At 38.1% G+C, this 27,767-nt stretch overlaps 3 protein-coding genes across 3 annotated transcripts in view; 1 reads left to right on the top strand and 2 right to left on the bottom strand.

Annotated features, from left to right (window-relative positions):
- Positions 1-239: 239 nt before the first annotated feature.
- LOC116302888 (uncharacterized) lies at positions 240-1,115 on the bottom strand. The gene has a single exon (XM_031712285.2). It carries the CDS (start codon positions 1,113-1,115, stop codon positions 240-242), a length of 876 nt encoding a protein of 291 aa, XP_031568145.2.
- A 724-nt stretch (positions 1,116-1,839) lies between these two features.
- Positions 1,840-10,273, bottom strand: LOC116302900 (WD repeat-containing protein 76). Its single transcript, XM_031712309.2, has 14 exons — positions 10,124-10,273; positions 9,704-9,802; positions 8,955-9,013; positions 8,450-8,576; positions 7,791-7,889; positions 7,254-7,312; positions 5,255-5,396; positions 4,914-5,069; positions 4,658-4,782; positions 4,142-4,240; positions 3,738-3,884; positions 3,337-3,393; positions 3,167-3,269; positions 1,840-2,917 (listed from the first exon to the last, which is right to left on the bottom strand). The coding sequence occupies exons 1-14, from the start codon at positions 10,187-10,189 to the stop codon at positions 2,762-2,764; spliced, it is 1,494 nt and encodes a 497-aa protein (XP_031568169.2). The 5' UTR covers positions 10,190-10,273; the 3' UTR covers positions 1,840-2,761.
- Positions 10,274-10,560: 287 nt separating this feature from the next.
- Positions 10,561-27,767, top strand: part of LOC116302895 (lipoxygenase homology domain-containing protein 1) — a 20,753-nt gene continuing 3,546 nt past the window's right edge. The window contains exons 1-38 of the mRNA XM_031712298.2: positions 10,561-10,937; positions 11,538-11,824; positions 12,202-12,238; positions 12,571-12,638; positions 12,913-13,095; positions 13,465-13,639; positions 14,079-14,193; positions 14,355-14,435; positions 14,579-14,627; positions 15,567-15,702; positions 16,137-16,281; positions 16,444-16,549; positions 16,856-16,991; positions 17,099-17,361; positions 17,696-17,831; positions 18,267-18,427; positions 18,780-18,866; positions 19,058-19,190; positions 19,374-19,528; positions 19,707-19,864; positions 20,007-20,080; positions 20,349-20,542; positions 20,932-21,121; positions 21,320-21,480; positions 21,766-21,852; positions 21,976-22,168; positions 22,448-22,602; positions 22,706-23,027; positions 23,103-23,207; positions 23,337-23,442; positions 23,569-23,753; positions 24,088-24,266; positions 24,612-24,888; positions 25,477-25,631; positions 26,082-26,300; positions 26,526-26,751; positions 27,133-27,320; positions 27,563-27,761. Of these exons, the coding sequence (XP_031568158.2) occupies positions 10,817-10,937; positions 11,538-11,824; positions 12,202-12,238; positions 12,571-12,638; positions 12,913-13,095; positions 13,465-13,639; positions 14,079-14,193; positions 14,355-14,435; positions 14,579-14,627; positions 15,567-15,702; positions 16,137-16,281; positions 16,444-16,549; positions 16,856-16,991; positions 17,099-17,361; positions 17,696-17,831; positions 18,267-18,427; positions 18,780-18,866; positions 19,058-19,190; positions 19,374-19,528; positions 19,707-19,864; positions 20,007-20,080; positions 20,349-20,542; positions 20,932-21,121; positions 21,320-21,480; positions 21,766-21,852; positions 21,976-22,168; positions 22,448-22,602; positions 22,706-23,027; positions 23,103-23,207; positions 23,337-23,442; positions 23,569-23,753; positions 24,088-24,266; positions 24,612-24,888; positions 25,477-25,631; positions 26,082-26,300; positions 26,526-26,751; positions 27,133-27,320; positions 27,563-27,761 (5,947 nt within the window). The 5' untranslated portion in view covers positions 10,561-10,816. The remainder of the gene's footprint in view (positions 10,938-11,537; positions 11,825-12,201; positions 12,239-12,570; positions 12,639-12,912; positions 13,096-13,464; positions 13,640-14,078; positions 14,194-14,354; positions 14,436-14,578; positions 14,628-15,566; positions 15,703-16,136; positions 16,282-16,443; positions 16,550-16,855; positions 16,992-17,098; positions 17,362-17,695; positions 17,832-18,266; positions 18,428-18,779; positions 18,867-19,057; positions 19,191-19,373; positions 19,529-19,706; positions 19,865-20,006; positions 20,081-20,348; positions 20,543-20,931; positions 21,122-21,319; positions 21,481-21,765; positions 21,853-21,975; positions 22,169-22,447; positions 22,603-22,705; positions 23,028-23,102; positions 23,208-23,336; positions 23,443-23,568; positions 23,754-24,087; positions 24,267-24,611; positions 24,889-25,476; positions 25,632-26,081; positions 26,301-26,525; positions 26,752-27,132; positions 27,321-27,562; positions 27,762-27,767) is intronic.

Here is a 27,767-nt window from a genome sequence, read left to right as displayed (position 1 = left end):
AAATCATAGCATTCTAGAATTGTATTCCATATAAAAAGACTATGTAATTCTTTCTACAATCGATTTGAAAAACTTACAAATTCTACATTTTTTAGAAATGAAAAAAATGAAAATTTTCATTCTTAAAAAAGAATATTGCAGTCGATAAGGTTTACGCTTTCATAAATACTTTAAAGACAAAAATTGGAAGGAGAAACCTCATTTGCTGCCAAAAATGATATCTTAATATTCAATTTATCTTACACCTTTTTGAAAGCTTCCTTAATATTACATATGATTATACTGAGAGTGAAAACTGGGTGTGGCAGAATAATAATATGGACACTGGTGCTTGCTCGTAGCTGGTCACTGTAGAAATTGGCATAGCTGATGAAAGATAAGGATCGGCGTTTCTCAAGGCTCAATAGAAGCTGGACAGCCATTTGCTCTTCTTGGAGCTTCTTTAGCATGTATTCTTGTACATCATCCTGTTCCAAAGCCTCTTCTTCTGTTGGTTCGTAAATGGAATCTGAAGAGTTGAACGTTACTTCTTTTGTTGGTGTGGAGCGCTCGCTGGAGATGCCACTTGAACTTGTGGAATGGATTTCACTATCACTGCTATAACATTTATCTTCATCAGGACCAGCATACTCGTCAGAGAAATACTTGACTTTCATTCTCTTGCTTGGGTAGGTTCCGCCTTGGAAAGAACACGCCCTCTTCGTAGTACGTTGTTTCCCGTTCACGACATTCTCAGGCCTTTTCTTCTTTCTCGAGTTGCAATTGCGTTGTACAAGGTGCATCAGCTCGGGATGTTCGCGTCGAAAATGCTGATGCTCAAACCTCATATTCCTTGACGGGTCTCCTTTTCCACTAACTGGAACTTTCTTAAAACCATAAAGGTTCAATTGCCTGACAAAGCTTGTGAAGTTTCTTGTCTTGAACATTTCTTCACTTCCGTCGAGAACAACCTTCTTGAAAGTTTCGCCATCAGTAATGACGAGAGCATTGCCGTTTTCTGACCACTTTATCGCACGGTGAAACCTTTCGTCCTGCAGAAGGGCTTTGAGAATTGAAATAAACGGCTTGAGAGGTTTTCCTTTGACAGGAATGTTGTGGGTGGAGTTTCTGTTCATTGTTGTTTTCACAGTCTTGCACAATTAGGGCTTCAATTAGTATTGCTTCCACGTTCAAGAACCAAGACTCTTCAAAACATTTCCTAGAAACCAAAGCATAATATATAAAAAAGTTAGGAGACTAAAAAATGAGTTACCAAAGCTGAAAAAATCATACGAGTAAAAAATATATATTTTAAACAATAGTTAAAGCAAATTAACACGAAAAAAAAAACTTGTACTTCATATACCGGCTTTTGTTTTGAACGAGTTTTTGTTCTAATGTTTTCTTTAAAAGCCCGTTTACCGGAAGGTCAAGTTAAAACAAAAAAACTGTAGAAAACTACTTCGCCTATTTAACTTCTCAAAAACTAAATTTTTTCAAGAAAAAAGGAGAAATTTTGATAGAAAAACTATTGCAAAACTTTTCTTACCTGGACAAGCAGCATTCGAAAGAAAGTGACAAGAACAGAGAACATCTGCAGCTAAAAACCAACACTTTACTGGATTCCCAAGCTCTGAGCCAATCACATTTAAAAGCAAAATTTGACGGAAGCTCTGAGTGGTTAATATCTGACAGCTCATGTTTCAAGCTGCTGTCGACATCATTTCTCGCGTGTGCATTTCATACGACACTGGACCTTTTTGAACGGGCGCGCCTTGCTTTTTCTTTTCTTTTTCATAAAAATCCCCCCCCCCCCCCCCCCATAAAATATAAGGCTCTCAACAAAAAAACTTCGTTAAGTACAGTACCTAAAATTCGGTCATTTATTGACATCGACTTTCTGTGTATACGGCTTCAAACATTTGCCTCTTCCATAAAATACTATAATATTATCGCTTATTTGAGAGGCCATAATAAAGGGGAAAATCACAGGGAGACCAATTTCATTACAAGTGAAAGGTAAAAAGAAAATCAGGAATCAGGAAATGTCTTAAGGCCAACATAGTCAGTATTATATCTAAGCAATTCAAATCATTTGTATCCTAGTTATTGATGTTTGCTAATAAAATATGTAATAGCTGAGCAGAAAGACGAAACAAACAAGAACCGATAATTCGAATAATACCAATGAAGTCTGCTTTTGACTATTCATTGTTTTCCCGATCCAACTAAAGGCTAAACACTTGTAATTTGCTTTTCTTGTAGTTTCAAGTAACATTACACGTATATTTCCTTTCTTCTACCCATTCCTTCTTTCAAGACATTCTGCTTTCGAGGGAGTGGTTGAAGAAATAATAAAATGATAATCACAAAGAAATGTAAACTTTTTTTAATGAAAACGACTATCAGATTAATAAAAAAACTGTTACGATAACTGGAACTATGGGTACTTAAAGGCTTTTGGCAAAGTCAACATAATAAAGCCCCTTGCTGGTTGTTGTTGTCGTTACCTCCCTCCCCCCTTACAGCCCCCCTTGTATCTTGGAACAAAACAAGACATAATCCTTTATCTACAGTGTATTATTAGAATGCAAACGATTTATCTATTTTCCTTTATCATTGTCCTTGTTTATATGGACAGGGTTTCTAATATTTCTCTTGCATCATTTAAGGGCACTCCCATTCCCCATGCAGGAACTTTATAATAGAATTGGCACTGATCAGAGACAGAGAAAATGCTTGCAGTTTACATATAGTAGAATTAATTTCTCTAAATGGGTTATTATTCACTCCAAACAAACACTTTTCCACTGGAATTCCCTCCAGCTATGATATTGAGTGTAGGGTGGAAGGCAATTCGTGAGGTGATTGTGGTAAAGTTTTCATGCCATAGTTCAATCAACGGACCACCTTTTCTTTCTGTAGAGAAAACATCAAGCTAGGAAGAGGAAAACATAATAGTGGTGTCAAAAACTCTGCTAAGAAGAAGTTGCATGGTATATCACTTGCATTTTGTAATATACACATGAACATTGTCAGCCAAGAGATGCATGGTGTCATGAAAAAGCATCACATAACTATCCTATCCCTAGGCCACAATGCCCAATTGAAAGAAACAGTGGAATATGTACTGCAAACTGCTTACATTAGTACTATACTAGGTCTTGGTATCCTATATAACCCATACCTGTCTTGGATATTTCATGCTGCCAATGGCAAAATATTTCTCATTTTTTGGGTCCCACTTGGCGTGAAATGTTGCCAGCCAACGCCCAGTAAAGTTATCATGCCTGTAAATAAGTAATACATTGATTATTCCAATATTTTCCTTATTTAGTTACCAAACTACATTATTACCTGTACATGTGACTTGGTGGATGTGAGATAAGACCTGTTAGACTGACCTCATTTACTCTGTAAGGAATACAGAATAGCAGTTTAACAAACTAAAAATGTACACCAAAAATTAATTAGGAATATGGCATCCAGTTTGAATAAATATTTTTTCTAGATTGACTGGCCTTGTGTTTGCTTGTCAACAAAAAAAGTGTCACCATATCAACTGTGTTTCTTGTTGAATCAAATAAATAAACCTATGTAATCACGTTTTCCCAGTTTTCTTTGTTAGCAGTTGCCCATATGAAAAGACACAACTGAGTTTGGTTACAACTGCAAACAAAGAATATTATTCTCAAGAGAATGACACTTGTTAAGGAAACTTGGGTAAACACTACAACCGACCTATGAAGTATACTCACGTGACAAAGTTGTCCAAGCCTGTAGCTAGTATCTGCTGACCAGTTTGGGGAGAGAAGAATGCTGATGAAATACTGCGACTGCGCTCAATGATACTCAGATAAGAGGATGGACCTTTGATATTTCGAATATCCCAGATTGCAATTTGTCTGGAAGATATGGATCACATGTAAGTAGATGGGTCTCCCTTGATACAACTGTTTTTCTACCAATTAGCTCATTTTCCTCCTTCCACAAAATCCATCTTCATGATAAATTTCAATTAATTCTGTGTATCAGCGATGCCGCGAGTTATTGCTTTGTGGTTTGATAAAGTACACCGGGACTTAGCATTCAATTTTGGTAAACTTGGTATATTTTTTATTTTAACAGCTTTACAATTTTTACGAAGTTGTGATAGACATACCCTTTATTTGTTGTAGTTAAAAACATGTTTGGTCTCTGAGGATTAACATCCAGACATTTAATTGCTTTGTCATGAAGCTGATAATGAGGGCAACTGTGCCTGGAAAACAATTAATAACAACAACTATATATTAGTTGAGGTTCAGCCTATCATGAATCATTTTAAAAGATTGAGGTAGTATTATTTTCCAAAGCCATAGCAATACACTGTAGTTTCTCCATTGATTTAAGATTCTCTTTCCAAATTCTCCAGTTTTCCTCCCTTCTGCAAAACCTAACAATAGTCATGCATTCTAAATTCCAATTACATCTGTGAGTTAGCTGTGCACAGACTTTGATCAGCCCAGAAGTTGTTCAGGATATTGAAATTTTTTTTAAATATTTCTTCTTGGAAATTCTGAATTCTAGACTAATGTTTTAATAAAACTGGCATAGATCTTAAGAAGCAGTTTATCAGCAAGTTGATAGAGAAAACGGGAGAACAGTGTTCCATAATTTTCATTCCAAAATATCTTACCCTTTCTTTCTGCAGTCCACAATCCTAACCTGTCCATCACTACTGGCTGCAAGAACTGTATGGCAACTGGGTGTACCAAAACCAAAATATGTAAAGTAGAAATCATCTTCATCAAGAGCTAAAACCTAAAGAATGAACAGACAATATCACTTGGTTTTAGGGAAAGTAACAAGACCAGTGCTATCTGAAGCTTGATTAACTGTTTTAAGAAGCTGTCAGTTTAGTAAACACATTTTATCCCTCAGGCTGTAAATACCTCATCAAATACTTCCTTAGAGAAGTCTGCACATCTTATTATTCCATCATAGCTGGCTGTAACCAGCTTAGTTTGGTCCTCTGGATCAAACGCCATATTTATTATTGGTTTTGTGTGCGGCTCATAAATAATTATATTATTTTCTTTCTTGGAATTCTATAAAGAAAAAGTGTGGTCATGAGTAATAAATCCAAAATGAATTGCAAATTGTATTTAATATAATGGCCTGTGGGTAGATTGGGAGACAAGCTGCCCTACTCTCCTCTTGAAATTGAAAGTTTTAAAAGATCAATAGAAATGAGATAAGTAGAATAAAATTAAAAATGAACCACTCAACTTACAATATCCCATATTCCAAGTCTTCCCAATTTATCACCAACAAAGAGTAATGCTTTGGATTGTATACTATGGAACTGTATTGAGTATACCCTTTGTGGTACAACTTTAGCAACATGATTTTCCTTGACAAGTAGTTTACTGTATCTGCATGATAAATTATAAAATATTATCATTGACCATCACTCCATCTTTACCAAAGACTCATCAAACTTTTGTTAACATATTTTGAGATTTTGCCCACAGGCTGGCGCTGCAGGATAGAACTCAGGGTCCCCTTCAAGGTACATTGCAACAATTTCCAACCCCATAAGATCCCCATACCCATCCCACAATCAACCCATTAAGAAATCATTAGTAAAGGCCAGACACTGAGGGTGGTCACTGCCAGGGTTTCTTTACATCCTCAGTGGTTCTTTTAAGGTAGTGGTAGTGTGGAGACGGGACAACCATACATGGTCATCCAAGCCACATAACATAACAAGCCGCAAGGCCAGTTTTTTTGGTGAATATTTGTGACAGCATGTTCCCAGTGTCACTATGGTTACTACCACAAATCCGAGTATCGTGTAAATTGGATTAACACTTCGATACAAAGCAGCGTAACATGATCAAATAGCAGTGCTGTTATTCTCTTTACCTTTTCGTATTTTGTTCTAACTATAAAATGTTTTATAACTACGATTAGAGATTATAAACTTAAAATGTAGCCTCTCACAGAATTACGGGCGAGCCACCTGAGCAATTCTGTTGCTTTCAGGCGAGCCGCCTGAGAAAGCAAGTAGAGAGGGTTCCATTTTCTAACTACTACAAAAAAAATTAAAACTAGACTGCGATTGATTATAAATTTAAAATGTAGCCTCTCACAGAATTACGGGCGAGCCACCTGAGCAATTCTGTTGCTTTCGGGCGAGCCGCCTGAGAAAGCAAGGAGAGAGGGTTCCATTTTCTATATTAAAAATTTGTTAAAGAAATACAACATTAATTTGCGCGGGAACATATGCAGCAACAATGCAGCATTCATTGTCAAATTTAAAGAACACCTTATCATTAAAGCTAAGGCTATATATTCAAAATTGGCATGCACGAGTGTGAAGGATCTTCTATAGCAATAATTTTGACGTATTCGACAGAAAGAGCATCTCTAAATAGGACGTAACAACGATTTTTTTTGCTAGACTTCAGTTTTCGCGCCAATTTATATTATTAGATGTTTGGCCTAAAATACGATCATATATCATCAACTATACTCTAAATTCCTGGATCAATACCATCAAACACATTAGTAAAGGTTCTTCTTGAAACATTGCTGTACTATAATCTACCTGGAATTTTCTGCTAGACCGAAAATGTGAACTTTGAGTCGAGAATCATGTCATAGTGTACATTACCAAACGCTGACCATTCGACGGCATATTTCGAACAACATAGATCAATTTCATGATCAGAATAGCATCGTGTAGATTCGATTAGCTATCCAGTATATTTAGTAACGATCTACAGCGATCGAATTCATTAAAATCGGCTGTTAACCATGGAGGTACCGGCAGAGGATAGCAGAGCAACATAATCATTCTAATGTGTAATACAATCTTTAAATAATTACTGCTTCATTCTAATGTGGATACCCTGCTGTGGCACAAACACCTTGCCCATCTTTACATACCACAAGTATGCGGATTTCAAATCTGCTAATCGCCAAAAAAACGGGCTTGCGGCTTGTTATGGGTCTAACCATTTGTAGTTGTTATTACAAAGGCAGTATCTTCTCCTCAGTTATTTTAAGAACCCTGAGTGTTGGTCCAGAAGGGACTTGAACCACGACCTCCCACATGAAAGTCTGATGCTCAACCAACTGAGCCAACTGGGTGGCAGTAAGTTTAGGCTCTTTTTATATTAATATGACTTTCCCAACTACGCATTACCCCAGGCTAAATGTTGTAAACACACATTATGAATTACAGATACCTTAATTGATATCTAGAGAGAAAGAACTCTATTTACCTTGAAGAATCAAAGGTTTTTTCGATAATTATATTTTTCTTGGTAATTGATTTTGTGTCCTGAAATGACATATTGTATTAAAATATTATGATCATTGCATTCCATGAGAGAGTCTCCTACGCAGCTCCTATTAGTGTTGTCATGCATTGCTACTAGCGGGGAGTGAGCATTGAGTGATACACTAATAGCAGCTACATGGGCGACTTGGTCCATGGGAGTACTGTAACTAGTCACGCAAAATCTCTGCTAGATATCTGTCAATGATTCACTGCTTCATACCCAATTGGGCTATATGGCTACACGTACTGGGTGTACATAGAACTAGTTAGGTCCAGGGTTGTAAACATGCTACACGTACTGGGTGTACATAGAACTAGTTAGGTCCAGGGTTGTAAGCATGGTAAATCAATAAAGCTTTCTGAGAACTGATAAAGACGTAGTTGTGTCTTACTTCACCTCTGAACTACTCCAAATCAAACATTACAGCACAAATTGAAATGTTGATTGAGGAATCGATGAAATTTATAAATTACAAACCTTACTCATCAACCCTGCAAGCTCATCTAAGAACACTTTTGAATCTTCTTCCTCAACATCATTTGCTACATTCATTTCTAGTTTCCCACGATGTCTAGGCTACATGTAATATTACATAGTGTTACATTATTGTTTAGCATATAAAAATGAGCAATATGTATGTGGGTTACAAGCGCAGTCTTTTATTAGGGACACTACTGTAGTTTTTTGACTTATTGACTGTCTGTGTGTGTTGGGGGGGTGGGGGGGGGGCGTTGGTTGACCTATTGACTATTTCTGTGTGTGTTGGGTGGGGGGGGGGGGGGGGAGAGGCACTTATTGGTTGACCTATTGACTATCTCTCTGTGAGGGTGTTGGTGTGTGTTGGGGGGAGACTGTTGGTTGACTTATTGACTGTCTGTGTGTGTTGGGGGGGGGGGACTGTTGGTTGACCTATTGACTGCCTGCGTGTTTGTGTGTTGGGGGGGGGGTAGCACTTGTTGGTTGACCTATTGACTGTTTGTGTAGGTATGGTGGGAGGGGGGCCGTGTACAGTTAAACTATGAACTAAACTACTGGGATTAGATTTATTGTTTCAAATCCACCTGCAAGCCTTGTTCAGCAGTCTTCCAAAAGAACACTCACAACTCGAAAAGGAAGTATTCTATTCGTCCGTGTACCTGTTGAACAACTGTAGAGATGGATGGTACAGGATCAGGTAGTTTTGTTATACCATCTGGTTCTATCTTTCTTATTCTTAGTGACTGACGTCTAGGTAGATCCTCCTTGACTTTTTCAACCTTCATTCTTTAAAAACAAATTACAAGAAAGAGTTGCAATTTTTTTTAGAAAAAGAATTAAAAAATAACAATTATAGAAAAAATGTTTGTATGGTTGATGGTGTCAATATGTAACACATTGCAAAATTGTTGTAAAACATAGAATGTAAAGTTGAAGATGACTTGACATGCTAAGTCAAAGAAAAATACTGATATAAAGTCATGTAGATATTAAAAAGGTGCTGGAAAAAATGTTAGAATTACTTATCTTCTAAATGCAAGGACTGCATATATAGTATAGTTTTGAATGGGGCATGCTAATATAGTAAGAGCTAGTCTGGGGGAACTAGGAAAATGCCCCACCCCACGTCGAAGAAATAAGAAAAAAAATAGATCATTAACAAACCTGATTGGTTTAATAGTTGGTTTTCTTGTTAAAGAAAATGAAGAAAGATCTTCTCGAGCCTGTATTGAGCAATAAAGATATAAATGGCAAACAGCAAATCTTAAGATTCACATCAAATTTATAGCATACTGGTATACATATAGTGAAAAGGTGGCAGGCACATGCACTGTTACATAGTGCAGTTTTTGTATGACTGTGAAAAATTCACGGCATGAAAACGGCCATGACAAGGCTAGGGATACGCAAGACCAATCACATTGCACGAGAATTTACTCTCCCTCCAATCAAATACTCGGAACACGTCATAAACACGGTGCAGACACGGTCACGCCAAGGTCACGGAAATGCCAGACCAATCACATTGCGCATGAAAAAAACAGCCAATTAAAATTCTAGAAAGCATCACGGCCACAGCACCTCACGCTTACGGCACTGAGCTTTTCACGGTCATACGAAAACTACACTATACGGTATCGTGCTTGCTCTCACCCCTGAGGCACTGTTAGGAAAGCTAACTTAAGTGTGTGTAGAGCGTGTTGTCTGATGAGAAAATAGGGAGGGGTAAGGGGGGGGGGGGGGGTGGGGGGAGGGGGTGGGAGGTAGATCCAGTACAACTAAAAGCTAACTAAAGCATGATCAGTTTTTACCACCATATCTACATACGATGAATTGAGCCTAAATAAAAGGGCAAACCTTATTGTTTTACACTTCATACATTTATTATCATAAGGTGTACAGAACAAAAGTACCTGTGCAATGTTGAGCTGAGCTAAAAGTTCATTATTTTTGCGAATGTTCTCAATCCTTTTTCTTTCATATTCGGAGACTGTGGTTGTAACAGTTTTATGCTGAAATATAAGAGGATACATGTACAGCTGTGAGTTAAGATACATTTCTTGAGATCATTTTAAATTCGCCAGCTTTTTATAATGTACCAAATGCTTCCTGTATACTACCGATCGCTTGATTTGTACTCATTACTTAGTGAAATTTCAGTTCTATTTATCAAATCGAAGCCTTAGAATCTCCTGAGATACGTTGGAAATCACTAAATACTTTGACAAAACATTTCAATACAATAAGCTAACATATTTTAAAGTGCAAGAGGGAAGACCTACCTGGCTCCAAATGAACGTTTGTGCTGTAACGCGCGCTTGATTCAAACTTACCTCGATTTTAGGACGTTTTATTTGTGAAGCACTTGGGGATTTACCTTTTCCTTTTCGTTTAGGCATAATAAATCAACAAACTTTATATGTATTGAAGTGGAAACCATAAACTCTTACATAACTTGTACAAGGTTTTTTCGCGCCACTCAAACCAAGAACCGAAAATTTTGTATATACCCTCCCCTCCCTGACGAGTTTTATTTATCTCAAGAAAAGTCCGATGCTATTATCAATATTTGTGAAAACTTTAAGAAAAAGAACAAAGCAAAATACTTAAGTTCGTAATTTTCTTGAATAAATTTGTTCAAAAATCGGATTTAGAATTTTTTTTTCTATTTTAGCTGATAAGTAACCCTCTCCTCCCCTATCAATGTAAGTTTGTTGTCATGATCACGAGGCCGAAGGAAGCTTCAGTGTTGCTGTGTTTATTAGCGACGGATTGAACAATAGAGTTTTACGAGATAATAACTGTTTTCCTTGAGAAAAACATAAAATAGTGATTCATTTTAATCGTTTTTAATCTTTGACGTCCTTCTTAGTAGTTTTATGAGCACAGAAGAAAAAATGGCGCTTTTATCGCGTGATCATCGTTCATTTCGTGAGTTGTATTTACCAATGAAGTCATAAAGAGACTTTCAATCTTCTTTCCATTCAGATGGTTTTTATGATGCAATAGCTACCGATTCAACAGACATGCAAAGCTCTGAAGGTATTAGGAATCTTCTTCAAGATACACACTTGTTGGATCGTCCAAGGCCGTCCAGTTCGTTTGGTTTGAGAAGCAAACCTACCAGACCTATTCGTCCAATCTCAGGTAATTATGCCAAGCTTGTTGTTGTAGATTTACATGTAAATGTCTAGTTCTGTCGATCATAACCCTTTATTTGTGTCGTGACGCTGATGGCTTCATAATGTAGTGTTTATATCTACGATACTAAAGCTAGGCCTTTAACCTCAGCTTGTAGATATAAAAATTTAAAATTATACACACAGCTCATAATCTAGATAGTATACTTTTAGTTACAAATTTAATCGTTTTGGTATTATAGCTCAGTCACAGTATAATCTCTTTTATAGTTCAGTTGCTAAGGCTTTAAAAAGGTTCCATTTACCTAGGTCACGACTCATCTTACTTTCCATTTGGGGGAAGACAGTGAATATGGTGATTTTGACGCCCCTACCCCCCTCCCTTCCACCTCTCAATCCTCGATCTCCACACTTACAAAAATGTAGACAGAAAACAAGCAATTAATGTCTTGTCTTTTTATAAAATCAAAGCTCATGACACAATCACTTTACTTGTATTATTTAAAAATAGATTATAGCATTTTCCCAATGATCCCTGTAGTAAATGAGTGATTTATTTATGCTTATAGTCAGTTTATTTATTGAATCATTAATATTTAACTTCCAGCTCCTCCAACTAAGCCCCTCTGGAGAAATCCTAATTCACCAGACACGAAAAAACGAAGGAAGTTCCATGTCAGTCTGTACCATTCACCACTTGAGAGTGCCGTAAGCAGACGAGCACCATATGCATCAAGAACAAAGATTACAAGTGGATCAACAATATTACCGGGAAGAGAGTTTTCACCTGCAGTTTATAATTCACTGAGTGATCCTTATCTGAATGGATACTTTACAAGGAAGTTTGGCAGTGGAGATACTATTGAACTAAATAGATCTTCGAATAGACGAAAGGTAGGTAATAGCGCAGCGCAACTGTGACATCATAAAAATGAAGACAAAGGCAAAATTTGGACAAACAAACTTACAAGTTTACTTTCAGCAGATAATTTTCACAGCTGATCAGCAATTGATCTTAGTTTACATGGGTCATTATTGTAACTTAAAGTAAAAATATATAGAATCGATTCGTATAATCCTCGTAGCAGTTGAACATAATGCAATGTTTGTCCAAATCTTTAAGCTATTTTTAGAATCAGTGCACTGCACTATTTATACTCATATTGACAAAATGATGAATTCATCAAATCTGAGCCTTCAGTGGTGAGAGATGAAGGGTAGTTCTGTCAATTGTAAAACTAAATGATTGTGCCTTTTTCCTGTACATGTAGACAAAACACAATGCAAGTGGTCAACTTAAAAAACAAGGTATGTTATTCATGTATATACCTAGCTTAATGCATTTAATTTATTATATACTTCTTACTTATACTGTACCTACAAGTGTCATTGAATATGAAGCACAGATTAAGGTCAGTTTGTAAGTTATTGTAAAAAGAGGTTTTTTGATGAGCATCTGCCCCTGCAGGCATCCTATATTAGATGAGGAAAAAAGATTCCTTTACTCTGAAGAATACTTTTAATAGATATAAATATTTCTTAAGTAAAATGTTACCATCCATACATAGCTGCCATCATGGATGTAATTATATGAAACCTCCATTAGGGAAAAATAACCTTTACACCTTAATATACTTTAGGAGCCAATGTCTTGTATAAAGTTATTGTGAAGACTGGAGATAAGAAACACTGTGGTACAGATGCAAAGGTATGTTTGGCATGAAAAATCATATAACTAGATAGCATTTTGAGAATTATATAATTTAAAATGTTTTGTTAAGTACTTTAATTAGAGTGTTGCATTGTTTTATGTCATCATACCTGCATGTTTTTTAATTCAAACATATTGATACAATGTAATATTAGCCATAATCCTGCATGTCTTTATATAGCTGCAAGTCATGCTTGGCTTAATTCCATTGTCTATGATCCAATTACATCCAATTTCTTACTCATTATTTTCTGTATTTATATTTATAAAGGTATTTTGTGAATTCTGTGGTGTGTATGGCAAGTTTAGAAGACAATTGACCCACCAAGTAGAGGCTGGTGTACCAGCAGCGTTTGTAGCTACTCTTCCTCCATTTGCCTTCACTGCAGGCCACAAGGATGTTTTTAACATCAAGGGGCCAGATGTTGGTGAATTTAGGCAAATAGTAATTGAGGTAGCGTAAAAATAAAGGATTGGACATTGATTAGTGTGCATCCATTGAGGTTTGGGCATGAAGGAAGCGTAGCTGAGTGCACCAAAACCTTAATGGATGCATGCTAATCGATGACCATTGCTCTTATAACATGGCAAAAGGGTAAAAAATCTATGTTAATCTAAAAAAATACATAATAAAATTTTTCCTAAAAATCCTGCATTACATAGTGAACATCCTCAACTGACAGTGTACACCATCAATTTTTAGATGCACTCTAATTAACCAATCAGAGCCTGCTATATATTGCGGCTATGTTATGAAAATCCTTTACATTACTTTGAACTTACATTAAGTACTTGATTAACATTTATTTTATTATTTTTAAAGCATGATGGAAAAGAACGGAGACATAGTTGGTTCTTAGATGAAGTTACTATCTCTAACAACAAAACGGGACAAAAGACGCTGTTTCCTTGTCATCAGTGGCTGTCATTGTATGAACATGACTGTCAAGTCAGCAGGAAACTGAAACCAGTTGTACATAAAAAGGCTGAAAGAACTGGTATGGCAAAAGTTTTAATATATGTGTAAAAAGGCCTTTGGGCAAGACTTTATGGGTGAGATGCCAGCTATCAAAATCAGCAAGTGACCCCCATGCCATTGTAACACTCATGAATAGTTATTATTTCCTTCTGAAATATCCTCGTTTGAATGCCATTCACGCTAATGTATTTTTTCCTGATTGGCTCAGTTGGCTGAGCATTTGACATTCATTTGGAAGGTCAAGGCTTCATATCCTCACTGGATCAACAATCAGGGTGCCTTTGTAATTGTACATCTATACATGGTCAGACCTTTATAGGACTCTGCTGAGGATGTCATGACTCAATACTTGCTTACCTTCCACTGGAAGAGTGTATAGACATATAGTATTACTCACTCACTTTATACACTAACTTTAGGTAATGATTATTGTTGTCTTTATCTTTGTTAATGTACAGTTTATGTGGTGGAAGTGGAAACTGGTGACAAACCCGGTGCAGGAACTGATGCACATGTGTTTATTACTTTATTTGGTAAAAATGGAAAAACTCCAAAAACACAGCTGATCAATAGGTAACACCACAGAAATATATGGATTTCATAAATTCATTGATAAAAATCGTTTGTGCACTTACTTAAGCTATTTTTTAGTTAGTGACTGCTGTCTAAAAGACAAAATGTGTGATTAAAATTGTTTAAATAATCTCTCATTTCTGAATTTTTTTTGAAACAAGGAATGAAGATACATTTGAAAGAAGAAAAAAGGATGTTTTTAAGATCAAGATAACAGAGTTAGGAACTTTAAAGAAGTTGACGTAAGTAAACTAAGAACCAAAAAACCCACTGACTTTGTTACATATATCTGGAATGGTAAATTACTATGATTCAATACATGGATTCAATATGAATCTATCTGAGCGACATAATCTATTTATTAACAGTCATTATCTTATTTTAGGGTTGAACATGACAACTTTGGATTCTCAGCAGGATGGTTTTTAAACAAGGTTTGAACCTGCATCTGATTTGGATTGTTTAGAGACACCACAGGCTATCTTTTTAGTTTCCTCATTTACATTTTATCTTTCACTTTTCTTTAAAAAAAAAGAAATATGACGGGCGCGCTGATTGGCTGTTCACGGCGTTTACGGTCGTTCAACATATATAATCTATGAAAGCAATTATAAAAAATAGAGCGTTATGAGTCTTGCGTTCTGATTGGTTGGGAGCGCATGCATTACGAGAGCACACAGCACACGCGCGCAATCTTTTTTGTCATTCGTATCCAAACTAACGGATACTCTAATTTGTACTTTATAAAAGTAAAAAAAAAGCTTGCTTGGTATTCTGTGTGTAGTTATACTAAAGTACTTGGGGATAAGCAGAAAACTCGAGAAGTGTCGACAAGCACTCCGCTACGGGTCATACGTCTCCTAAGCACACGCGCGCGTTTTCTTTTTCTTCAATACATAAGGCTGCTTATGTCTCTATCCTGTAATATAAACACGCAAGAGCTGTAGACAGTATAAAGGTGCGCCTCGTATTCCTAAGTTTGCTTCTCGTGTTATACAGCTCCCAGCGTGTTCATATCACAGTTAGTACAGAGACGGGAATATCTCGGCAACAAAAAGAAATATCGAAGAATAATAAACGACGTTGTTATATATTTCATGAGGGCTTTCAAATGAATAATGCATCCTATGTGGCTTATATGCACTTAACATATTAATGGTTTTCACGGCGGCCATGTTGAAGGAACTTAACAAAAGAATTGTTAATGAATTCTTTTGTTATATCCTCCAACATGGCCGCCGTGTCTTTTGTTATTTAATTCTCTTGGGAATGGTTGAAAACCATCAATACAGCGCGTTTTTTTCATTTCTGAACGGCTGTGTCTTCGATGACATTTTACGCGACTACATATTTTTGATGTGTTTGATTGACAGATCACAGTTTATGATCGCGAGAACCCTGACAAGAAGTATTACTTTCCATGTTATCAATGGCTGTCAAAGGATGAAGGTGATGGCAGAATCGCACGTGACCTAACAGCAACGAGTGATTCTACATCCAGTCCAGAAGGTAGAACAGAAACCAGTCAGTTACATGTACCTTAGTTATTAATATCTGTGTGTGGACCTGTTGTGGTGGTATAACAGGCAAGGACCCTCGCAACTTATATCGGAATTTTGTTGCAAGACAAGCTGCTCAATAAATTGAGTAGTGTAACTTACCAAAAACTTGTCTGACGATCCTTTAGTAGTATTGTCACAATAGTTTGCAAGACGTAGAATCGAGGTCTTTCATTGCGCGTAAATTATCATGACCCCAGACCATTATAGTATGCAATGACACAAGCTGCATGTAACATTGCCTAGCGTAATATACCATGTCGATTCTCTTGCCTGAGAAAAACACAATTTCAATAACGCAGCAGGCGTGAAGGCGAGGTGGGGGGGGGGGGGGGGGGATAAAAGTTCGTTTCTACATGTACTTACTGTCACCTTTGCTGATAGGATTCACATACCTGGTTCATACTTACACTGGTGACCGTCGAGGGGCTGGTACCGATGCAAATGTATCTATTACTATATTTGGAGAAGAAGGAGATTCTGGGGAACACAAGCTAGACAATGCAAGAAACAACTTTGAACGAGCAAAGTAAGTCGTATATTTACATATATCAGCACGTGACTCTGATTCCAATTATCTTTTGCTGGGTTTCAAGTCACGTCTCGTAGAATTCTTTCTAGCTGACAGCAACTGGGGTAATTAAGAAGGGACACTTCTGTACATTTTTGTAATATATTCTTTTTATTACAGGAAAGATACGTTCAAAATACAATGCGGTGCATACCTTGGTGCTCTAAGTAAAGTTCGTATTGGTCATGATAATAGTGGGTTAGGACCTGGCTGGTTCCTGGAAAAGGTAAATAACCATTGACTTAATATTAAGTAGAGTTATCCAACTACGTAGGATAGTAGCCATTGTAGCACATAGCAACTTTAGGATTCAACTTGTAAGATTTCTCATTTCTTCATAGGAAGGAACTCATCGGTGTTTCCATGACGTAAGGACAAACATTGACATTGTCGAGAAACACAGCATTTTTATTTACATGTGCTTATGGAATGTCATGGAAACGCCTTGATTGACGTCCACCAAAATCTAGTTTGTTATGGCAACGTTTTTCTGTGTGCCAATGAGAATGCCTTACACATTTTCTTCTTTCAGCTAACCATAGAAGATTCAAAAACGGGCCAGATGTACGACTTCATCTGTCGGAGATGGTTTTCGAGAACAGAGGATGATGGGAAGATTTCTCGAGAACTTTTACATGGAAGTCCAGAAGACATGGCCATGGATACTGGTACGTATATGTATATGTGATAAATACCATGATGCATACCAATAATGATCAGACATGTTTTCTGGTAGATCGATTGACCGTGTTAACAATTGTCCTATCGTCTTTAGGTATTCCATATGAGATATCTGTAGCTACTGGTGACAAGCGAAACGCTTCAACTGATGCACGTGTGTATGTAATAATGCACGGTGGAGAAGACGGGTCAGAAAACAGTGGGAAAATATGGTTAGACAACGGCAAGAAAGATAACTTTAAGCGTGGACGGACAGACAATTTTCACTTGGAGACTTCAGCCATGTTAAGTCCACTTCATCACTTAACAATTGGTCACGATAATTCTGGACTAGGTGCTGGCTTCTACTGTGAAAAGGTTAGTACCAGCACAGAAAGCCCAATTTAGAAAAGAAAATAGTGTTAGACGAAGATAATATCAGTGAAAAAAAACCCCTTTTTGATTTTTCTGTATTTAATTTATTTATGCCAACACAGCGTCCACCATAGCACGCGTGGGTTAAAAAGCAAAAGTAGAGTACAATATTTTTTTTGCTATATAGTTTCACTAAGGTGCACCATTAGTTACCAAAACCCATATTCTTTAGCGGTAATGTTTGTCTATGAATCAAGGTAAAATTCAAAGTTTAAAGAACATGAAACCACAGGGTTCCCACTTATCTATTCAGTAAACTCGATACCTTACGATACAGGTTGTCGTCGACTGCCCCAGTAGTGGTCATCAACAAGTTTTCCTGTGTCAAAAATGGTTGGCGGATGATGAAGATGATGGGTTAATAGAACGAGATCTTTATGAAAGTGAGGACATGAGAATCAAGAGAAGTCGAAGTATGTTTCCTATTATTATTATTATTATTGTTGTTTTCATAGCTGGTGCCACTTGCACTCACCCATGCTAACAATACATTCAATCAATATTCTACGTTAAATTCTGAAGGGAGAGAACAACACATCAAAGTCTCATAATCCATCATCATCATCCATCATCATCATCAACATTCATCGTCATCACTCATCATCATTAGTAACCATCATTTGTCATCATCATTAGTAATCATATCATCATCCATCACCATCATCCATCATCATCATCATCACCATCATCAACATCCATCATCATTAGTCATCATCATTCATCATCATTGTCATCATCATCATTTATCATCGTCATCAGTCATCATCACTTATTCATCATCATCATCTTATTATCAATCAAATACACTCAAAATAAGCGTACCATGTACTTCATATTATATTATCAGGAACACGTCTGGAATGTCTGGGTTTGGACGAGTGATGTTCGTGGGGCGGGGACAGATGCAAATGTCTACACTACCATATATGGCAACAAAGGCAAAAGTGACGAGATTCGATTGGGTAACCGCACTGACAACTTTGAAGAAGGACAACTAGATAAGTTTAAAGTAAGTTAAACATAAAAGACCTTTGCGTGAAGTCCCACTGTTTTTGATCAGTTACTCATTAACTCCGTATTCAAAAATTCACAAATACCAACGGTAAAGTGAAGAACGCACAACTTCAACAAAATAAATGCTTTAGAATTCCATGGAGTTTGTTGTATACTAAAATGTTAGCCTCTGGCTTGGGAGACTTGGCAATGAATCCCCGAATATGACGACTGACTTCAAATCTGTAACACATGTTATTTAGGTATGACTACCTTTGTAGACTTGGTGGAGATTCAAATGCAACAAGGAAGTGGAAATCATTATTCTTTAACTGTTTTCACGAAGGTTTTGTTTTGTTTTGTTCAAGGTTGAGCTGCCTGACATTGGTATACCATATAAACTAAGAATACGTCATGATGACTCCAATGCATTTCCTGGCTGGCACCTGGAAAAGGTATAGTTTAACTCCATGAAGGGTATGTCCTTCAAATGTTATCTAGAGCACATGCGCTTTGCCGCTGAAATCGTTGTAGCGTAGGTTCACAGGACGGTTCACAGCACACTAGAGCCTAGAATCTAGCCCTTGCCTAGTAAGTTCTCGTAAGAATTAAACCGATACTCTAACAGATTCTAATTTCCTTTTAGATTCAAATCCAAGAGGCTAAAAGCGGAGCTAAATATTCATTCAAGTGTAATCGATGGCTGGCAAAAGATGAAGATGACCATCAAATCATACGAGAACTACCAGCTATTGGGAGTGATACAGAAACTTTACCAGGTAATGACACCTGTCAATCATAACCTACTGACACATACACTTTTGACACCTGTCACTCTTTCCAACAACACCTGTCAATCATACCCTACTGACACCTGTCAATCATACACTTTTGACACCTGTCACTCTTTCCAATTTAGATAAAATTGAGGGTTAAATATATGATGTTCGACTTCTTTGCAGTGCTGAAGTATCGTGTATTCGTTCATACGGGTGATAAACGAGGTGCTGGTACAGATGCTAATGTATTCATCAATATATTTGGTGAAATGGGCGACACAGGCGAAAGACTACTTGATAAATCCATCGACAATACGAACAAGTTTGAAAGAAATCAGGTACAATTCCCATGGTGCAGTCGACAAACCACTTGCTCCAGTATCGCAGGTTGTACGGGAGGTCGTGGGTTCATGCTTTCAGATAAATACTCTCAATGGCAGCCCAATCTTAATTAACCCTGGCAGTGAACACCTTTAGTGCTTATAACCTTGATCATTTACCAATTATCATTGATAGACTGACGAGTTTGAGATTGAAGCAGTGTGCCTGAAAGATTTAAAGAAGGTCCGCATTGGCCATGACGGTAAAGGGGCAGGATCAGCGTGGTACTTAAACAAGGTAGTCATAAAAGACCCTGAAGATAATACCAAGGTGTTTCAATTTCCTTGTGAAAGGTAAGATATAATTAAATACAATCTTTTCCACGCCCATGTTATTGGAAATTAGCCGTCCTTGCCGATCAGATATTTCTCAAATATAGTTATCTGTTGTGACCAAAAATGATATTTGACGATCTTCTCACTTTATGTTGCACAGATGGCTCGCAAAAGACGAAGATGATGGTCAGACAACTAGAGAACTGCTGTGTGGCGAAGCTAGTCTGTTAAACAGTGAGTTTAACTTTACTGTTTGATATCATATGTGCAACTCTTTTGATGAGAAATGTGGAGAATATAAACTAACGCCTTGTCCCATTTCAGACCACGTGTCATTCCCTAGAGTATCATTGTTTTCTTTGAATATGGATGCAACTCAAACAAAGAATCTTATTCTCAAGAGAATGACACGTTGTCTGAAATGGGAAAACATTGCGGCCGAGGTAAAGGTCTATCAGAATTTTGGTTTCATCTGTATCATAAACACTGATGTTTCTTGCAGCTACGTCATATTTCATATCCGTTCGTACGGGAGATGTGATTGGTGCAGGCACCGATGCTAATGTCTACGTGCTCATCAAGGGAGATGAAGGCGACACTGGAATATTGAAGCTACGGCGAGCAAATAACACGAAAAACAAGTTTGAAAGAGGAAGGACCGATCAGTTTACTTTGGAAGCTGTAGATATTGGCAAGGTAGGATGCCAGTATTGTCTGTTAAGATTGAGGCATAATTAATAATCTAAATATCGCGGGGCACAAACTCTATGGCCCATAGAACAAGTCACAAGTTGCCATCCAAAAACCTAGATGATAAGTTGCACGTATAATACCACAAAATGTGGCCGCGTGATGACACTCGGCGCATGCTTTGCGCATGCTCAAATGGAAAACTGACGAATTTCTTCAGAGGTTCCTTCCTTAATGTTAATACAAACAAAAACAAAAACCACATTAAAAAAGGACGAAAAGAGACCTCTGCTAGCAGGATTAGCTTCAACGACCAAACCTTAACCTTATATGTAAACTTGCCATTTCAATGACTATGCACACTGCAATAAATACTAATTGTTTTTGTCCTACAGGTAGAGTCTTTGCGAATAGGTCATGATAACAAAGGTGGTGGAGCAGCATGGTTCTTAGAGGATGTCACTATAGATGTGCCATCACGTGGTGAACGAGCTGTTTTTCCTTGTCACCGATGGCTGGCGCTTAAGGAAGACGATGGCAAACTTGAAAGAGAACTCTATCCTCAGTTCCAAGATATTAGCTCAAGTAAGAATGCTTTCTCTAATATAATGTTAAGCTGATTGTCATGCCACGTTAAGGAATGCACGACTTCACTGGAACACGTAAAAATATTACACAAAATCTGAACTAGATATTTCTATTCTGGAGACTCAAAATGAAAAGTTACTGAATATGCCCAAACCTTCCTATACTCATTCCGAGGTTTTCTCTTTTTCTCGAAAGAGATCCCGTATGAAGTGGTCGTGTATACGGGTGATGTTCGAGGTGCGGGAACCAATGCTAATGTGGCTTTGGTTTTGTATGGTGAGAACGGAAAATCTGAAGAATTCAGTTTACGAAACAAGTCAGACAACTTCGAGAGAGGTCGCATAGATAAATTCAAGGTAAGACATCCATTCTTTCGTACTTGAAGAAAATATCACAGGAAAGCCTAACGTAGAACGACCCTTTGTCGTTTTCGTTTTCCTAGTAATAAAGTGTAATTGTGGCTCGGTTGGTAAAAGCGTCGGTCTGTTGTGCGGTTGCCCGTGTTTTCAAGGGATCAACACTCAGGGTCTTAAAATAACTGGGGAAAATTGTGCTGTCTTTTTAATTACATCTGCAAATGGTTAGACTTTCAAGTGGCTCGGATAAAACTAGGTTTAAAAATATTCTTCTGGTCATTTCAGGTTGAAAGTGACGACATTGGTCCCCTGACCAAGATAAGAATAGGACACGACAATACCAAAATGGGCTCTGCTTGGTTTCTTGACAAGGTAATAGGCATATATATACTGTACCTAGTTAGTACACTAGAAACGGCGCTATGGAAATCGTACATCATATTATGGCTAACCTCAAGGTTTTCCTATTATCATTGTCTGTTTGAATGATGTTAGGTCGAAATACGAAGGCTGAAGAATGAAGACGAATCCAAACAAAGATCTAATAGAGATAAGGATCAAAGTCAGTATGATTACTTGTTTGTGTGCAATCGCTGGCTGGCAAAAGATGAAGATGATGGGCAGACGGTACGAGAACTTGTACCAATGGACGACACTGGAACCAAACCACGCAGCAGCTCACTGGCTGGTAAACAAGATATGTTTGTTGTATGTTTGTTATGTAAATGAAGAAATAGCTTTAAACCTTTGAATGTTATCGATGCCCGGAAACAACCTCTGGGCTGATCTAAGTCGGGGCATGGCTAACTCACAGATCAAACCCTGAAACAACCTATGGGCTGATCTAAGTCGGGGCATGGCTAACATACAGATAGAACCCTGAAACAACCTATGGGCTGATATTAGTCTGGGCGTGGCTAACATTGTCGAATGTCAGCCATTTAATCCCTCGCCTTCTATATACCAGAAAACGGCTATCGTATTCATGTGCACACTGGTGATGTACTTAACGCGGGAACCAACTCCAACGTCTTTGTCACTCTGTATGGTGAACTTGGTGATTCAGGGGAGAGAAAACTAGATAAATCAGAGACGCACTTGGACAAGTTTGAAAGAAACAATGTAAGACACTGCTTGAATGTTTGTTCTCATATTTGATGATATATACATATGACTTCTCTTTTGCATAGCAGTCAATTGATGTGTTATGTATTCTACTCTTTAGGAGGACATCTTTACACTAGTTTGTGTCAATCTTGGTCCATTAACAAAAGCTAAAGTACGAACAGACAACAGTGGTCTAAAACCAGCATGGAACCTCGACCGAATAGAAGTTGATGACAAACTAGCAGATAAAACCACTGCATTCCCGTGTGGTAGATGGCTGGCAACAAGTGAAGATGATGGCCAGATATGTAGAGAACTGGTAGCAGTTGATAATGAAAGCTTTCGCCTTGAACGACAGCGATCAATGAAACGTAAATCAGGATTGGGAAGAAAGACCAGTCAGGTTTCTCTAGTTGATGGCGTTGAGCTCGAAAACAAAGGTATTTTATTGGTTTAACTGACTTACTGTTATCCCCGGATGTCTTACCTATTATCATTACGTTTATATTTTATAGCACGCATTAATACCTACAAGGTAACCGTGGAAACGGGTGACGTTCAAGGTGCAGGAACTGATGCTAATGTGTATATAGTCATGTATGGTGAAGATGGTGATACAGGTATAGTAGTATAGTGTACTAACCTTATTCATTATTTCATCGTGGCCTTACTAATTCTTTTTACGTTATCCAAGAGTGTGATATAGACTTGTTATATTCCCATTTCCATTCTTTCTTTGATACTGTCAGGCAAAATTCCTTTGAAAACCTCGCAGACCAATAAGAACAAGTTTGAAAGAAAGCAAAGTGATGTTTTTCAAATAGACGCTAAAATAGGGGAAGTCAAGAAAATAAGGTGAGTTGCACCCATATTACTGCACGATAACATGTGATAGGCAGGCTAGACGTGTACATTCAGCTATGTTCTAGCCATAACCCTTGTGTAATAAGCTATTACAATAGTCATCTTTGTGTCTTGTAGGATTGGTCATGACAATAAAGGAGGATTCGCTGGATGGTTCCTGGATAAGGTTACGATTGATGTTCCATCGCTTGGTCAGAACGTCGTGTTTCCTTGTGGACGATGGTTGGACAAAGACAAGGATGACGGGCAGATAGAAAGAGAATTGAGCATCGCTGGATCTACGGCTCAGATATACAGACCACGTATGTAGTACAAATTAACCGTGTTCAGCAGTAGCAGTAGCGACCAGTTTTTATCGATTTTGGTGGTGGGTAACGGTCATTATATCCTCCGATTTAACACTGCTCCCGCGACCAATCAGACAGCGAGAAAAGTTGCATTTGTGGTAAACATTGTTTAGCATACATGCAAACAGGAGGTATACCAATTTGTTCTTTCTGCGATTTACGTAGTTTTGGAGATATTTGAGTACAAAATCCAGGGTCTCACTTCCAAAGAGACGGGTCCCGTAAGATGACAATTATTGTCACCTTATCCTTTACCTGAGTCCTTGAATATTTGTGTTTGTCCTTATAGATGTTCCCTACGAGATCACCGTGTACACCAGTGATATAACAGGCGCTGGCACAAGTGCTAATGTCTTCATAGTTCTATACGGTATCGAGTGCTCCACCAAGGAAGTTGTTCTCGCAGACACGAGCAAGAAAAAGAAAGGCACTTTTAACAAAGGATCCGTCGATCAATTTGTTAAGGAGGTCAGTATTTGTTTCTTGGTTTGAATCGTCCTTGTTTTACGAGGGTAGTACTTTTAAATAGCCTGGATAATTGGCTAACAAACCCGTGGCTCTCTTTCCATGATGGAATTGGGATTAAGCATGTTAGGTTTTACGGAGGGAGAAAAACCTTCGAATCAAGGGAGAGACCTAACAAACTCTACTCACATGTGATGCAGAGTCCAGGGATTGAATACGAGACCCCAGAGGCGAGAGGCAAGTGTACTTACCACTACGCCATTCTTGGTATTTTGGTTGGTGTGTCATTGGCTGTCTCCGTTCATTTGTTTGGAAAATCGGTGACGTTTTTGTCTTTTTGTTTCATAGCTTGAAGATGTTGGTACTGTAATTGAGAAAATTCGCATCGGTCATGACAATAAAGGTTTTACTCCAGGATGGCACCTTGATAAAGTACAAATACGACGACTCTGCGATGATGATGGTAGCTCTACTACACATACGTTCCCCTGCAATCGCTGGCTCGCCAAAGATGAGGATGATGGTAGTCTAGTTCGTGAGTTGGTGCCGGAGAAAGTCATAGAAGAGACTGTACGTGAAGATGGTCAAACAGAAACAAAGGAGTTAGATCAGTACACGCTTGACGGTTAGTACTTGCTGCAATAACGTTACTCATCAGAAAAATACTAAACTGAAACTGCTGAGGAATATGCGAAACATTACACATCCAACAAGTAAAGGCTTTGATACAAACTGAAGGTGAAGGTGAAGCTGGTGAAATATATCTACCCACAATCCTTGATTACTTTAGCTTTGGGGCTTTTTTTAAGTGACGAGTTTTATCGTAATTAGAATGGTGCTTTATGGTCACTTGAGCTATTTTATTCAAGTTTATTGCTTTATTACTACAGCTGGTTAAGTATTGGAGGTGGTACAAGAGGTTCATTCCTCGGTTGAAGCAACACCCAGGGTCTTAAAATAACTGAGGCGAAGGTGCTGCCGTTGTAAAATATTACATCTACAAATAGTGGTTAGACTTTCGAGTTGCTTCGATGGCCACGTAAGATGTCGGTTCTCTTTCTACATACTCTAGTTACCACTAAAGACGTATTAAAAGAAATCCGAGCAGTGACCCTCAGAGTTACACCTCATACTAACCACCTCTCATGGTGGTATATATATCATAAGTGTTCAATATATTTGTGATTTATACATGTTATCTGTGTCCTGACAGTTCGAAAGTACGAGATCCATGTCTTTACTGGTGACATCAAGAGTGCTGGAACAGATGCTAATGTATTCATAACCATATTTGGCGAATACGGAGACACAGGAGAGAGGCAACTAAGCAAATCATCAACGCATACTGATAAGTTTGAAAGAGGGCACGTGAGTAGCTTATCAAGATTATACATTAGTCTAAGAATATCTTTAAATGGTTCGGATAACGACGCAAAATACCTGCCAGCACAGGCTTATGCGTTTTCGCGGTTTCAAAAACCATACTTTTACGATGTGTTTTGGTCTTGCGTCCACATTCAAACCAACGAAAACGCATACATATGAAAACGAAAACATTTAAAATGGTGATGTCAATTCCACCAGCACGTCTGTTTTGAGCCAGCTAAGATGACGATCATTTCCGATTGTAACTGCGTTTTTGAAAATTTGTGTGAACACCAAGCTTTTGATGCACTTTTGGTGGTACGAAAATGGAGTGTTTGGAAAAGTCCGCATTAGTGTGGACTTGACCTTAGAAGACTTATTTAATGTAGCTGATCAATGTTGATGATGTTGATGATGCCTCACTAACGTTACTTTTGTTGGCTATTTATTCAGGAAGATATTTTTGTAATCGAAGCAGCAGAGTTAGGAAACATACACAAGATACGATTACGTCATGATAATGCCAATATCAACGCGTCGTGGTTCGTGGATCGCGTCGAGATAAGAGACATAGAGACAGATAAACTTTATCCCTTCATTATCGAGAGATGGCTGTCTAAAAAGAAAGAAGATCAAAAGATTGAACGCACGTTTTACCTAAAGGGTTACGAGGTAATTATTTGCTATCAATGTTATATTCAACATTGTAAGCTAATGATTTGCCTCGTGTCTATATAATATCGAGTGCTCTTTCCATTTCTTGGGTTCATTATGACACAACCTTTTGGTTGAAGCGTATAGTGACTACTTATTACCGTTCCCTGAAGTCACTATTAGAGAGCATTCATTACGCAGCATTCAGATCAATAATATATAATGCTTTTTTTTTCACCACAGGGTGACCGGTCAACTCTTGGTGCTACGAGTCTACGGTCTCTAGGTAGAGATAGCCCTCGTTCGTTAAGCCCACGATCCTCTCCTCGCAGTAGCCCTCGAAGCTCTAGACTTTCGTTTCGTCAAAGCAACGAAGATCTTGTTAAAGCCGTTAGAAGTGCTACAGCTGATGCGGCGTTTGCTCAAGAATATGGAAAAACGGAGGAGGAAGCTGCTTCGTCGAGATCACGTAAGAATATTGATCCAACACAGGGTTCCCACTGACCTGGAAAAGTTAGGGAAATTTATACATTGATTACGCAAGAATAGAGAATTTTGTATTTGTCAGGAAAATTACAAGGATGTGTAGAAAGCCAGGGAATTTTTTTAGCCAGCAAATGTAAACAAAAGAATGGGCTTTCTAGGGAATCGTGGACGAGAGGCGCCTGGGGTCATACATAGCACATATCATGGGCTGGCTTACCTGTTTATCCTTTGAGGAATTCGATCCCAGGACCCGCCACTATATTTGGGTGCAGTTGCTTGTGGGTTCTTTCTCGTCCTTCAAGAGCGTTTCTCCAGGTTCTCCGGGTGCTACCCTTGTAACTATCTGTTTGACGTATTGTTCTAGAGATCCCTTTCACAATACGAGTAACCACTGGTGACGAGGCCGATGCAGGAACAGACGCTAAAGCATACGTAGTGTTGATTGGAAACGAAGGTGCATCGGATAAGATTTCCCTCGAGCTGGTTCAAGAATCCAAGTTTAGCCCTGGTATAACCGAGACTTTCACTGTAGAAGCAACTGACGTTGGCAAGGTAACGAATACCATTCTAATAATGACCATACCTCTGTTAAGCGGACACCTTGCTTGGTGTTTGCTGAATAGAGGTTTGTTGTATACAAAGAACAAGCCACTTCTACGCTAATGCTACTTAGTAAACATTCATGTTCTAGAGTTTTTGCCCAGCCACAAAGGTTGTGTCAAGTATTCTCCTCATCCCTTCGTCTCTTATAAAAGGATATTACCTTCCATGAACGATTGTCGCAATACTTTCAGATTAGCAAGATTGAAATAGGTCATGATGGTTATGGTCCATCATCTGGATGGTATGTTAAATACATTGAAGTTGACGTACCTACCATGGGGGCTAAGTACTTCTTCCCATGTAACCGCTGGCTGTCACGTGACAAGGATGATGGTAAAACTGCCCGGATGTTATCAGCAAGCAGCGATAAGTTAATAACATATAAACCACGTAAGT

Source organism: Actinia tenebrosa, unplaced genomic scaffold (assembly GCF_029948245.1).
Source record: "Actinia tenebrosa isolate PJP-AT-01 unplaced genomic scaffold, QUT_ActTen_1.0 PGA_scaffold7__59_contigs__length_16204524, whole genome shotgun sequence".
In the NCBI taxonomy this organism is placed as follows: Eukaryota; Metazoa; Cnidaria; class Anthozoa; order Actiniaria; family Actiniidae; genus Actinia; species Actinia tenebrosa.
Note: the sequence above shows the minus strand (reverse complement) of the source record. Positions and strands in the feature narration are given on the sequence as shown.

Excerpts from the sequence above, each read along its gene's own strand:
- LOC116302888 (XM_031712285.2), bottom strand. The coding sequence starts at position 1,115 with ATGAACAGAAACTCCACCCACAACATTCCTGTCAAAGGAAAACCTCTC.
- LOC116302900 (XM_031712309.2), bottom strand. The coding sequence starts at position 10,189 with ATGCCTAAACGAAAAGGAAAAGGTAAATCCCCAAGTGCTTCACAAATA. Across the intron at positions 9,803-10,123 it reads TAAAACGTCCTAAAATCGAG|CATAAAACTGTTACAACCAC; the intron begins GTAAGTTTGAAT and ends CTTATATTTCAG. Across the intron at positions 7,313-7,790 it reads TTGCAGGGTTGATGAGTAAG|GACACAAAATCAATTACCAA; the intron begins GTTTGTAATTTA and ends ATGTCATTTCAG.